The sequence below is a fragment of the Pectinophora gossypiella genome, chromosome 17 (genome assembly GCF_024362695.1).
Source record: "Pectinophora gossypiella chromosome 17, ilPecGoss1.1, whole genome shotgun sequence".
Lineage (NCBI taxonomy): Eukaryota > Metazoa > Arthropoda > Insecta > Lepidoptera > Gelechiidae > Pectinophora > Pectinophora gossypiella.
The window spans coordinates 11,789,304-11,803,100 of NC_065420.1; the positions used below are offsets into that span (position 1 = coordinate 11,789,304).

Sequence of the window (13,797 nt, forward strand, 5' to 3'; positions counted from 1 at the left end):
AATACTGAGGGGGATGATTCAGACCATGATTCTGATTTAATATCAAGTGGAATTTCCTGCATAGAAGACAAAAACACATTATATTAACACAACACCAAAGAGCGGAATTGTTGCTGTACTTTTTAGAAAATATATCATGTGTGCGTTATTTGTTTTTTGATGCGATGTCATTATAATGTATAATGTATAAGTAATGTAATGTAATGTATAATATGTAAATGTGTAATCCGTGTCTGCGTTGTCCTAAATAATAAATGTTTCTTTCTTTCTTTAATTTCTTCCAGTAACGGACGTGTGTTTTTTTATAAATAAATCGGAGCAGATATTTATTCACTGAGTGATTCTGATTGCAAGAAAGGTTATTTCATTCTTTCCTTCCAATCAATTGAATGCTGAGACTTCATGAATATTTAATCGACGTTAAACATTCTCGGAGATACTGTATTTAAAAAAAAATTGCTTATTAAATATTTCAGTCTTATAGACTGGTTCTGGGCGTAAAGAAAACATAGATAATGAGATCAGAGCAGCCATCTTCTTGAGTATAAAAAAAGTCGCGAAAGTCATGATTTAAAGGATGTGTTGCTGTTGTAGTTTTGTGTCATTTCTTTGAAACCACAAATTCACGGACAAACTCAAACCATATTTTGAGTTTATCCGTGATAATTATGTTGAATAAATGTCACAGGTATTGTGGGAAAACCTGTAAATTTTCTCCGAAATAACACAGATAGAACAGCCTCGGTGGTCTAGTGGTTAGAGCGTGAATCACCTGATTGTCCGAAAAGATGATTCAGTGCTTTGGAAGGCACGCTAAGCTCTTGGTCCCGGGCCACGGGCAATTATAATAATAATTTGACGTTCTGACGTTTCGTTAAAAGCATAAAATACTTGTTTTAGCTGTTCTTTATGCTATCTTCGAATTGTATTTTTTTTGCGATAACGCACGAATTACATGTCTCGAGAAAAGTCGCTTAGTATTTTTTTCGTCCTAAGCCAGAAAGAAATGAATGAAACAAGCTTGCTCTTCCACAATTTGTTAGTAAGTTACTTATAATAAAGAAGTACCTAATAAAAAAGTTCCTGCGCAAGCCAACAACTAATAATGTATCATCCCTTATTCCAAGCTTGTTCGAGTTTAGTTTTTTACTTTTTCTTGTTTCCCTAAGGTATTAATTCCGAGACGGGGGAAAGCTATGGTCACATTTATAGCGAACTCGCTTTTGCCCGCGGCTTCACCCGCGTTAAATTCGGGGTAAGACGGTTCCTTTTTCCTGATTTAGACCACAGTGGAGAACTCAGGACTGAATCTAAATGTAAAACCAAAGCGATTGTCTTATTATAAAGTCCAGGAATATTTTAAGTCTAAACTAAATTATTTATTGAATAAAGAAATCGTGTTAAAATCTCTGAGGTGGTATTAATAAAATAATCTCAGCTGAGACTGCACTGAAGACCAGGCTCAAGTGCATGTTTTTTTTATAAGAACTGTCACATTGACATGATCTTAAGGGCAGTCTTGAAGCTGATATTAGTTTATTAATACTACGCTTAATTCCGAGACGGGTAAAATACTTTAACTAATTTTATGTAATCACAATTTTCCTACAGTAATTATGCTCATTAACATACGGACACAAGTACTTACACGACATACGTTTCACTTTTGGCACGCTCTCTATTCACTAATACGCACATGCACCCTTATACACTCTCACTTAAGGTGATGCGTTTCAGTCAGCTAGGTAACGCTGCGTCAGCAGATGGCGTTACTTCTGCAGTTTTCGTATTTTTTTCCATTTATTCGTTTAGTGTTGAGTTCTGACCCAGTGAAATGTTAGGTGGCGAAATCTTACATACATTATCTTTAAGTTAAGCTACAATTTTGAAGTATTTACTGCAGATATCATATTGAAACATTGCATCAAAAGTTGGTGTCATTTCAATTTGTGTACAAACACGAAGCTGTCACACACACATGCGAACTAGGTTAGCTATTAAAAGAGATGCATAATTTGAAGTCTACTTCTAACTTCTAAATGGCGCATTTGGTAAAGCAGTCGCCGCCATTCTTAAGTTTCACGGTTCAAACCCAAGTGCATGTTTTAATTGTTTTTACTTTTTGTATTTTTTTTACAATTGAATTTGGCGAACCCGTCTATTTGTTACGGAATTTTCAAAAAGTATCACTTTTACCAATAATATTATAATTATACAATAATGTACTTTGCACTAAAGTACCTTCCGTAATTTCCGTATTTTTTATTTTGTAAAATTCTAACAGGCATTAATCGCATCAGTGAACATGCGGCTAACTAAAAAACTACTGAACGGATTTTCATACGGTTTTCACCAATGAGTAGAGTGATTCATGGGCGTGCTTTAGGGTATATAATTTATATACAAGTATTTTTTTTAGTATAAAATAGTTCAAAAATGATGATGAATGTCAAACATAATTATCGTTACAAATATAGCCGACTTGGAGCTTTCGGCGAAAACGCTGCCTGAGCCCATTGAGATATAACAAAACAACGTATGGTTGAATTGTTCCTTTTTTGTAGGTCTACCGAAAAGTCCACAATATGTCATAATAATTATATTGTGTATAAAGAATTGTGTATATGTATGTATGATTTTACAAATAACGATCACAGTACAGTAAGGTAAGGTATAAGGTAGATTTTTCCTAAATTGCGTCGGTTCAAACTTTGACGCATCGCGTTTGAAAGATGTAATAGCGCTTCAGGACGTCCCGCAAGCACGGCGCTGATGTCGCAGTATCCGCATATAATTATTATGACTTGTCATTTAGTTCCAATAAAATCCGCGGGACTTCATACATATGTCAGTGACAGCTGGTGATAGCATGCGGGACACTTAGCAGCTAATCGAATTCTTTGTTGTTTTCGCGCCCAGTCCAGACGACTTGCAGCGCATTTCTGGACTTATATTTACGCGTGGTGTTTATTGTTAGGTTAGTTAGTTCAGGTTAGGACGTCTTTTTTTAACGAGGACGTTAAAAAAAGACGAGGCTGGGACGTATTGAAGTAGTATTTCCATATATACGCGGCCTGAAATGGGCTGTTTCGGGGACCTGAACTGGTTGCTGTCGAACTTATTATCACGTTTTCTTGATTAAAATTCATAAATAAGTCAAATAGAAAAAAGAAAAAAGATTTTCGTTACTTTTAGATCTGTCATGATGTCTGTGATGTTTGTTTATTATACATAAGAATTTCAAAATTTATCTTATTTTTTTTTCCCAAAGGGCAAGGCAAAGGGAACTATGCCCATACAGCCATGTCTTGTGTTTTTTTTTCTTGATGATGATTAATGAAATGATGAAACCTAAGCCCCCACACAGACTCCTACTCCGAACCCCAAACGAAGTAAGCGGCTTGTTGGCGCAAAGCGAAAATAGATAGGTACACTTTGTTTATTGAATATTCCGATTTAATAATACTATCGGGAATGTTTTCAGACTAACTTAATGTGATCATTAACCACAAAACACCACTTCGTATTGATTATTTAGATTATTCAATGAAGAAAGCAACCTTCCCGTTCCCGTTCCCACCAAAAAGTCCGCGGCAAAGAGAATATAAATAAATCTGTATGTTGGATGTAAAAACAATTAATTATAAACAAAGACCTTGATTATAAATGACTACTATTTAGGCCGGCAAATGCAACAACTTTTTTTTTGATTTGGTTTTCCCCGAAGGGTAAGGCAAAGGGAACTATGCCCATACAGCCATTTCATTTTATGTATTGATTTTTTATTATAATATATGTCCTCTTTTAAAACACGGTACTTACCCATTATTTAAAAATGTTTAAATAATATGCGTTAAAACAAAAATATTTTTCCAATATTCCTTTTCTCAGATTGTAGTATTTTTATTTATTCATACAAAATCTCTTTATAAATTGTCACTGACATTCTATTACACTTGTCAAGTAGTCAAAGCCTTTAGAGAAAAAAAAACTATCACGCACACAAACTAACATTGACACCACTACACGCTCAGCAAATACACTGTAATCTGCACCACTACAAATGTAGAATTGATCAAAATTGAGGGTCTGAAATATGGTACTTCTCGTATTCGGACCCAAAATTTTTGTTAGTTTGCGAAAATAATACACCAAAATATTACTATTTATCGGTTTTATAACAATATTCCTCTATCCGTTTTCCTGTAGCACTGCATCAACTTTTGTATGGAAAATGAATCACCTTAACAAACAAACACACACACACACACACTCACCCTCGAACTAAATTCAGCATAATCCTTTAATTGTATACATTTTATTAACACAGTTGATATGATTTGATTGTTTAGATTTAAGCTTATTATTTTTTATATTTTAGTATTTTTTGGGGTTCAGCTGATAATCAGCGTTGTGGCACTCCCTCAATGTCGGAGTGTCACAACATCTTGCTGAGCTGACGTCCCTTTTTAGAGATAAGGTTTAAATTATTTATTTTGTTCACTATTCTATTCTATGTACCACTTAATTAAAGCACATAATAACGGGTTCTTACCGCGTTTAAATGGGGATATGAGACTCCCGATATTTCGACACTGTTGCAAGTGCCATGATCACGTGATGACTGATGAGATTGAAGTGGCAGACATATTTGTCTACCCTCTTTCTTTGCCGCTTGTTTATGTTTTTGATATCGGTAGATAAGTAAATAAGAACCCGTTTTTAATGTGCTTTAATTATGATAATAACCGCGTAAACTTAAAACAATGTGTACCACTTACTTATTTCTAAAATAAATGATTTTCTTTCTTCTTCTTTCTAAAGCTATGGTTACATTAATTAATATGAGGGGGGGGGGAGGCCCTCTTTGTTTATTATCACCATTCCACCAACCACTGTTGGAGTTTTATCTCTATGGCAACCGGTTAAGGTCAGCCGGCGTAACATAATATTATTTTCTTCAAAATTCACGTCCATTATACAAACCAAGTGACACGTGCCACCCTCATTAACCCCGAATACGAGCGAAAACGTTTTTACACGTTATCTTGTTAAATGTAAGTTCTGTAGTTTTTTTTGGAGGCAGCTGTAAAGAATAACCCTTCCAATGACGACTCGTTCGTTACTTCTTCCATCGTGTGGGTTGTGAGGTGGATTACCAACCCCATCAACCCTGGTGTCAGGGTTACTATTGAGCCGCCAAAGGCTCCTGACGTTGAAGGTTGCTGGTTTCTAGAAGGTACCAAAATAGAACCTCAGGTACTTACCAGGTTTTTCTTCCTGGTGCACTGCAGCAGCTCGCTATACAAGCACTCGGCCTGCTGGATGCCCACCTCGAACGTCTTCTGGATAGTGCCAATCAGGAACTCCCGCATCGACTCCAGAACTGACTGCTCGCCGGTCTCTGATGCGTACCTGGAGACAAATGACAATAATATATAGATAAAAAAAAATAAGTCACTATGGTCATGTGGTTTACCGGCTTGTATTTAAAACGGGGAGCGAGGGTTCAAACCCCGGTACCGTACTTGCACCAATGAGTTATTTTATCATAAGTGCAGTTTTCAGCGTTCAGGTTGGGTAGCGTTCGGGAAGCTGCGAAATATCTTCTCGTACAAAATACCTCAGTGTCTCAAGACAGTCTTTGACCAGTGCGTGTTGCCAGTGATAACCTACGGCAGTGAGACGTGGCCGCTTACTATGGGTCTCGTGAGGAGGCTCGGTATCGCTCAGCGGGCAATTGAGAGAGCTATGCTCGGTATTTCCCTGCTCGATCGAATCAGAAATGAGGAGATCCGTAGGAGAACTAAAGTCACCGACATAGCTCGGAGAATTGCAAAGCTGGAGTGGCAGTGGGCAGGACACATAGCGAGGAGAACCGATGGCCGATGGGGCGGAAAGGTTCTAGAATGGCGACCACGTGTCGGACGACGCTCAGTGGGTAGGCCCGCTACAAGGTGGACCGACGATCTGGTGAAGGTCGCGGGAACCCGCTGGATGCGGGCAGCGCAGGACCGATCGTCGTGGAGATCCTTGGGGGAGGCCTATGCCCAGCAGTGGGCGTCATACGGCTGATGATGAAGTGCAGTTTTCAGTAACACAGTCGGGTCGACCATCTTAAACCGCGATACAGCTCACCACCAATCACGTAGGTCTAACAGAAATCTCGGTAAGGTGGGTACTTAGTTCATCTTTCTAAGGATGTACCTTTCACTATCCCAATGAATAAACTTGAGTTTGTGTTACGTTATAAAAGAAGGTAAATAGGCCAGTTTGCGACACGAAATTACTACGGAATTTGTGTGAAAAAGCACATTGTGACGTCGTATAAAAACGTGATAAAATTTCGATCTTATTTTGATTAAAATTCATAAACAAGTTAAGGTTGTGATCTCATAATTATTTTCTCGATGTTTCTCTCGTGTGGGGTGCAAAATTAATAACCGACCACATCAACTCGGAATGATTTTAGATATTGAATTTAGCATGAAAAGAATAATTCTCCTGACTAAATTGCCTTTGAATTTCAGACAGGTTTCTTTTTTGACGTGACTTATTGTAGATTTGCCGCAGATGGCATTAACTACTTGGCCGGACAAATGGGGAGCGTTGAAGGCTCTCATCCAATTCAGACAGGCACAGGCGAGAGTTACTATTAATATTAAAGCGTTGTACCCACAGATTTCATTTGGAACTACGAGTATTGTTGTTAAATTTTCTATCCTTTAATCTCGAACTGAGAACGGATTGTCGCGCTTTTTGCACAGAAGTGGAAACTAGACGTTAAATAAATTAACTTAATACCCTTTTTACATCGACCGCACCTTTGCCATTTTACAAACGATTACAACAAGTAACAGTTTTTTTTGACTTATTGCATATTTGCCGCAGATAGCATTATTTGCGGTACAACGTTTAAGACAACAGGCCTGAGGGTGCCCAGTTAGGCGCGAACCTCGGCTCAGGGCGTCGTCTGAGAGGAAAAATATTTGAAAGAATTAATCGACCCTAGTGGGTCGATAGCTGAATGAAGCCAGTTTTGATTACTTTTAATTATATTCTGTTTTGTTACAAATGCGCAGATTTGTTATCTGTATCCCTTGTTTAATTAAACGGATACAATTTAGACAAATGAAATAGTCGTCAGTGTCAGGAGTGCCGCCATTTTGTTCAGTTTATACCGAGGCGTTAAGCTGCAGGTTTAAATTCAATTTATTTGGACACAGAACTGCGCTGATGAATTCGTTAGTATTCCAAAGAGATTTGTTTGATGTAGTTCTGGTTTGTAACAGCTGGTAACTGGGTACCGGGTTCCGGTCCAGTAGTTAATGCCATTTAAAAAAAAATAAGATGGTGTTAAAATGTGTGTGGATTGATTATTTCACCACTCGCAGACTGTCTTCTTGACTGTCACTTCGCATATAATTCAGTTTTACTAGGTAATTACAAAGGTTACAAACACGTCCGACAATTAGAGAGAGATCGATTAATATAAAACTAATTTAAAAAAGTAAAGAATTAATATTTTTTATAACCTTAATTTTAAAAGGTATTTTTATTTTATCTTGCAATTGTCAACAGATGGGTTTGGTCTAGACCCCATTCTTCCACGAGGTAAAGAAGGGGTCGACGGTGGAGCGAGCTTACCCAGAAGATACCTATTCACCCGTGACTTAAAGGACCCCAGATTTCAAGATACATTTACGACAAATCTACATTTTAAAAAAAGCTATTAGCCGTGTCGCGTAGGTTGTGACTATCTACGAAAGACCCTGGGCAATAGGGCCGGCTATGGAGGGTGTTAGTGATACAAACTCTATAGAAAACTTTCGTTTTGACGTTTCGTAAAAGTATCTCATTAGGAGCCTATGAAGCAAAAAGTTATAGCCACTTAATAATACCAAAGTTACAAAACTATTAATTGAAAGTATAGCCCATTATAATATTATTTCTTAATAAAATTCTGGCTTCCATTTCCAATTATAGTTGGAGTTTCTCACAGGAGTTGGTTGGTATCATTAATGATTTTTGTTTTTCATTTGTAAAAGACTGTTCATAATTACTTTATTGAACGACTTCTCTTTAAGAACTTTTCGACCTTGTCTTACTGAATTTATTCATAATGTATACTGAAAGTGTTTCGCATGAACAGGAGGAGGATCCGTTGGTGTAATGGTTAACAAGCTCGTCCAGGCTTGACAGATTCAGATCAGAGTCAGATTTTTTCGATTTAACTTTCTCTTTGTGAGTGTCTCGGCACGGGTACAGTCATGAGCAATATAATGTACCCACTTTAGGACTCTGTCGCACTAACATATTTGACATTTAGTGAGACTTACAGTTCAATTTGTCAAAAAAGTTAATGTGACATGGTACCAAAGTGTATACATATTAATGCTCGTGACCGTACTGATTGCTGTAACAACAAAAATCCAAATTGATGTCCTCACGTCATTACGTACATCTCTTATTACGTCATGTCAAAAAAACCGAAAAAAAGAAGTGCGAATCCGACTGCTACACCGAGGGTTTCGGCGAAACTTTAACTTTGCCGTTGAAAAACTATTGTCCCCATAAGTACAAATACAAAATATACAAGTAAGTTTGTAATCACAAAACATATATTTTTCTGAAGGAACAACATATTAACGATAACTTGTGCTGTAAGACCTTCTTGCCAATTTTCCTGATTCTAGGTCTAAGGGAAATATCCCATAACTTTTGATTCCACTACGAATAGCAAAACAAGGCTAAAAGTGGCCGTTGGCTTCGAAGTTTGATCTCCTTACAGCTTTAAGGGACCACAGATATACGTCTTCGATGTTAATTGCAACTTGATACCTCTACACGGTTTCGGGAAAAAGGGTCTTCACAGACGGTCAGCATAGTGATCCTATAAGGGTTCCGTTTTAACTTTTCAGGTTCGGAACTCTAAAAAACTGAAAGCGCTTCTGTGGATTGGGAGTGAATAAGAAAACGCAGAACACGTTAACCTGCTTACCATCCAAATAATTGGTGAGCGCAGAGTTACAACGGTAACTCTCCGCACCCCTTCTACATTCATGTATAATGGCCCCGATTCCTGCAGACATCTCCTAATTTTATTTCAAATTACACCCGTCATTTTCTTATCCGCCAAAAAGGAAAGGGACGGATGATTGACAACTGTTAATTTTCAAATGAATGAATAACCCGGGCGTATAAAATAGGCGTCTCGTTCATAAAATATGCAATCCGTTTGACGTGTGCTGTCAACTTAATTCTGTCGGGTTATTGGCCAATATATTTGTAAAGGGTTTTGTTTGAATTTCTGTCTAAAATTGCCGTGCGTTTCATAAATAAATTTTATGCCTATCGATTACTCGTCGCTTTCCTTGCCGGCGGATAAGAAAAAGACAGGTGTAACTTAAAATTAACTTAGATGGTGTGTAGCTACTGGAATCAGCACAAATATGTATTTTATACTGAAGTATATTAATCTTTATTTTATGCTATTCTAAAGCTCGGTTTGGTGTGATTACTTTGTAACAGTTCAACTTGCGACGAATACCTCTGACTACCCCAATTGCGATATAGCCGTGTGCTTACATAAACTGCCTATATAAGTCCCACTGCTGGACACAGGCCTCCCCTCAATCAACCGGAATAACAACCTCCGGAATTCACCGGAACGAGGTTGTTATTCCACCTCACAACCCACACGAGAAGAAGAAGAAGAATCAACCAAAGGGGGTATGGAGCATACTCCACCACGCTGCTCCACTGCGGGTTGGTGGAGGTGTTTTTTTTACGGCGGGACCAACGGCTTAACGTGCCCTCCGAAGCACGGAATCATCTTACTTTTTTTCGGACAATCAGGTGATTCAAGCCTGAAAAGTCCTAACCAAACAAAGGACAGTCTCATAAAGTGATTTCGACAATGTCCCCATCGGGAATCGAACCCGGATCTCCAGATCGTGAGCCTCATCTCAGGCCTTTACATCTTTATCAGATGATTCAAACAGCGTTTCTGTGGCAGCTTTTAAAATGGCTGTAAAGTCCAATGCGAGAGCGACAGTAGCGGCCGCACGACTGGCATTGTAGTTGAGGGTTATTAGATGGTACAGGTGGCCAGGTGGTGGTGGTGGTGGTGCAGGTGGTATCGTGAGCCTAACGCTCTAACTACTAGACCACGGAGGTTGTTGTCGTGTGCTTATGTTATAGTATGTGTGTCTATGCTCGTGTGTTTGGAAATCCGGGCCTTAAAATAAAACCGTTTAATTTAAAAATGCAGTCTAAATCTAGACTAGTCTAAATCTGACGTAGCATAATATAGTTTACGTTATAAATTCAAAATGGGCTACCGTTCCTGTACCTGTTGCTAACAATATTCCAGCCAGGCTCATGCTTTGACCTACTTACAGATAAGAAGTGACCACACACCGGTCACTTCATATAAAAAACCTAAACACAGACACCACACATTGACATTATCGTACCTATACGCGCATCTGTGTGTGATGTCTGCCCCGCCTATACGATCGAAGACTAAAGTAAGACCGAGTGTTGAGGTAAGTCTAGCTCAGCCGCTGGTGGGGAGCGGAGAGTTGCCGTTCTATACGTAGTACAGTGAAACCTGGTTAAGTGAGACATCAAGGGACCTGCAATGTCGTTTCACTTATAGAGGTATTCCACTTACCCAGTGTCTCAGATATACAGGTATAAATAAATATCTGTCTCATTTACAGAGGGTTCCATTAATAGAGGTGAGGATACAGGTTATTTCAGTTACACAGGTGCGATCATTAAATAAAATAACGTGTTATGTATTTTTCAAATAAACATCTGTATGATAGTAAAGCGAAACTAAAAATGAAGGTAATTGAAGCTCAAAATTTGTACTTACGTACTTGGAATTACGTGTGGAATTTGTGGGTAGAATAAGAATGAGTAAACAAACAATGTTATCTCAGTTACAGAGGTTTATGCATATAAAATTTACTCGCTGTCTCAGTTATAGAGGTAACTATGATGATAAATCGAAAGAACGAATCCCAGATATAGAGGCTTACCTCGTCCCACTAACAGAGGTAATTCAGTGCCAAAGTGTTGGGACCTCAGCATGAGTTCCAGTTATGGAGGTTTCTCACTTATCCAGGTCCCACTTAACCAAGTTTCACTGTATTAGTCCTTATTCTATGACGTAAACCGGTCCTGACCTACCTACCTTGTTTATTTACCTGCCTGCTAGTGAAGTTTTCACTAACGTAGTTGGCTCATAATTCTTCTTCTCCTAACTTAACGGCCTCCGTGCTCCAGTGGTTTAAGCATTGGGCTCACGATGCGGAGGTCCCGGGTTCAAATCATACATACGAACACACTTTACGACACATCACGAAAATCACTTTGAGATCCCTAGTTTGGTTATAGGACATTACAGGCGGATCACATGATTTTCCGAAAGAAAGATGATCCGTGCTTCGGAAGGCACCTTAAGCCGTTGGTCCTGGTTACTACTTACTGGCGGCTCAATAGTAACCCTGACACCAAGGTTGATGGGGTTGGTAATCCACCTCACAACCCACACGATAGAAGAAGACGTATAAGTAAGAAATTTCCATAATTATGCGCAAGCACGTGGAGGAACCACAAACGTATAAATGTCACCTTATGAGGATCACATTGCGCTTTTCCGTTATAATTGAGCACAGACCTGCACAGGACTAGACATTCAAACATTATATTTTTAATTCTACAACTCTGATTCTTCAGGGCCCAACTTCATAATGAATCTTTAGCGGAATATATTTGGGAATTCTGGTGGCCCAGTAGTTTGGCTCTCGATATGAAAGTTCGATTCATATTCGATACCATGGTATAGGTATACAAAATATGCTTCAACCGAAACTAAAAACCGAAAATTAATTGGCCGTCGAATTTCAACTCACTCCTCGCTAGCTATTACTACCTTACCTACCTGATGTATATTAATAAACTTATTATAAGATTAATGACTACCTAAGTGATAAAAATGTCTGGTATTGAATGTGTTCCTCTAGTTATTAAATAACTTGTAATGTATATCCTCATTGGTTTTTAAAAGATGTGTTGCTGTTGCAGTTTCTTGTCATTTCTTCTCCTCAGCCATAACACCTTGCGAAATGACGTAAATTCAAAAATGTTACATTGACCTTCAACAAGTTTATCCATGATAATTACGTTGAATAAATGATTCTGATTTTCTGATTCTGATTTCAAAAATAGATTACGTAATGACGTATAGTTTATTTCATTTCCCGTTCTGCGCAAACCAGAAACCTACGTCATTTCAGTCACGTTGCAGCTGCACATTTCTAATGTAACATACTTAATGTGCCACCATATTTCTACAAGGAAATAAATTCGTAGTAACGTCGACGACAGAGACGCGGGGATTGCAACCAGTTTATGGAACACGATGTTCGTGCCTCACCCAAAAGGGTCCACATAATATCAGCGTCGTGGTTCACGCCGCGACTTGTGCTGAGTGAGGCCCTTTTTACCCACGACGGAACGGAGCAGGTATATGCGTTTAGGGTGAGAGATGTTTGTGTGTACGTTTGTGCAAAGTAAAGTTCCCACCTATCTTCTAAACTAATGATCCGATTTTGATGCGGTTTTCAATAACGGGTTTGTGTTTGATGAGTTCATGTTCTAATATCTGACCATTTCGACAAACATCCGTCTTGCTTTTTTTGTAATTCTTTAGTGGAAATTTGATATGATGTTGTTGTCTTTTTTTTTTGTGTGTGGCGCCCTTTTATAATAAACTATTTCATTAAAACTTTCAAGTACAGAACGTCTAGGAACGTTCCGATTCCAAGGTGTCATACTACCTATTATGAACCATCATTGTACCATGGTATCTGTCCGTGAAAGGGTTAAATATTTTGACTTTGAGGGGAGGCATGTGCTCAGCAGTGGGACGTTTATAGGTTTTTTTTAACTTACTTATGAACAAAAGCGATGAGATCCGCGGCTCTGCCACTGCCGTCACACACCACGACGGGCACGGGCGGTGTATCCGTGACATACTCCAACACAGCACGCACTGTGTTTGTGCCGCCTTCTATCACCAGGCATACCACTGGAGTCGACGAGTGGGTATCTATAAAAAAAAAAAATAAAAGAAGATTAGTTTAAACAACCTTTATCTATAGCAGTGGTTGCTAACCTGGGGAAAATTACCCCCTCAGGGGTAAAACGGAGATTCTAGGGGGGTAACACGGGATAGCACGAAATAGTATTATAACTCTTGTTACATTAAAAACAAAAGCCAGAAACTGTCTAAATGTTGAGCATGACATGAGATGCGCGTTGAGTGAAACCGAACCTAATATTGTCAAACTTGCGAATGCAAAGCAATTTCAACCTTCACACTAGTTAACTCCAAGATTAATAGTTATCTAACGTGCATTTTCTTACTTACATAATAAACATAATATTCGTTCCAATTTGTGTGGTTTTAATTATATTTGAAATTAGGGGTAAACTCTTCCATACTTGTTCACAGGGGTAGTGACATTAAAAAGGTTAGGAACCACTGCTCTACAGTATAGCATTTAAGAGCATTCGATTCACGGTATGTAGGGTTAACATGCGCAAACTGATAAAGTTTTGTCACGGTAATTTTATCGATTCTGACGATACAATTATGTCGTTCGATCGAATAAGTCATGTCGTCCTATCAAAATACGAACAAAATCACGTTGACGCGTGTTAAGGAATAAAACTTTATCGATTTCGACAATATTTATTGATTCGTTCGATAATTTTATC

At 38.4% G+C, this 13,797-nt stretch overlaps 1 protein-coding gene across 11 annotated transcripts in view; it reads right to left on the bottom strand.

Annotated features, from left to right (window-relative positions):
- Positions 1 to 13,797, bottom strand: part of LOC126374140 (transient receptor potential cation channel trpm) — a 323,537-nt gene that overhangs the window by 52,329 nt on the left and 257,411 nt on the right. For all 11 annotated transcript variants that reach the window (XM_050020602.1, XM_050020606.1, XM_050020604.1 and 8 more), the window contains 2 exons: positions 12,970 to 13,126; positions 5,268 to 5,415 (listed from right to left, as the gene is read on the bottom strand). In XM_050020602.1, the coding sequence (XP_049876559.1) occupies positions 5,268 to 5,415; positions 12,970 to 13,126 (305 nt within the window). The remainder of the gene's footprint in view (positions 1 to 5,267; positions 5,416 to 12,969; positions 13,127 to 13,797) is intronic.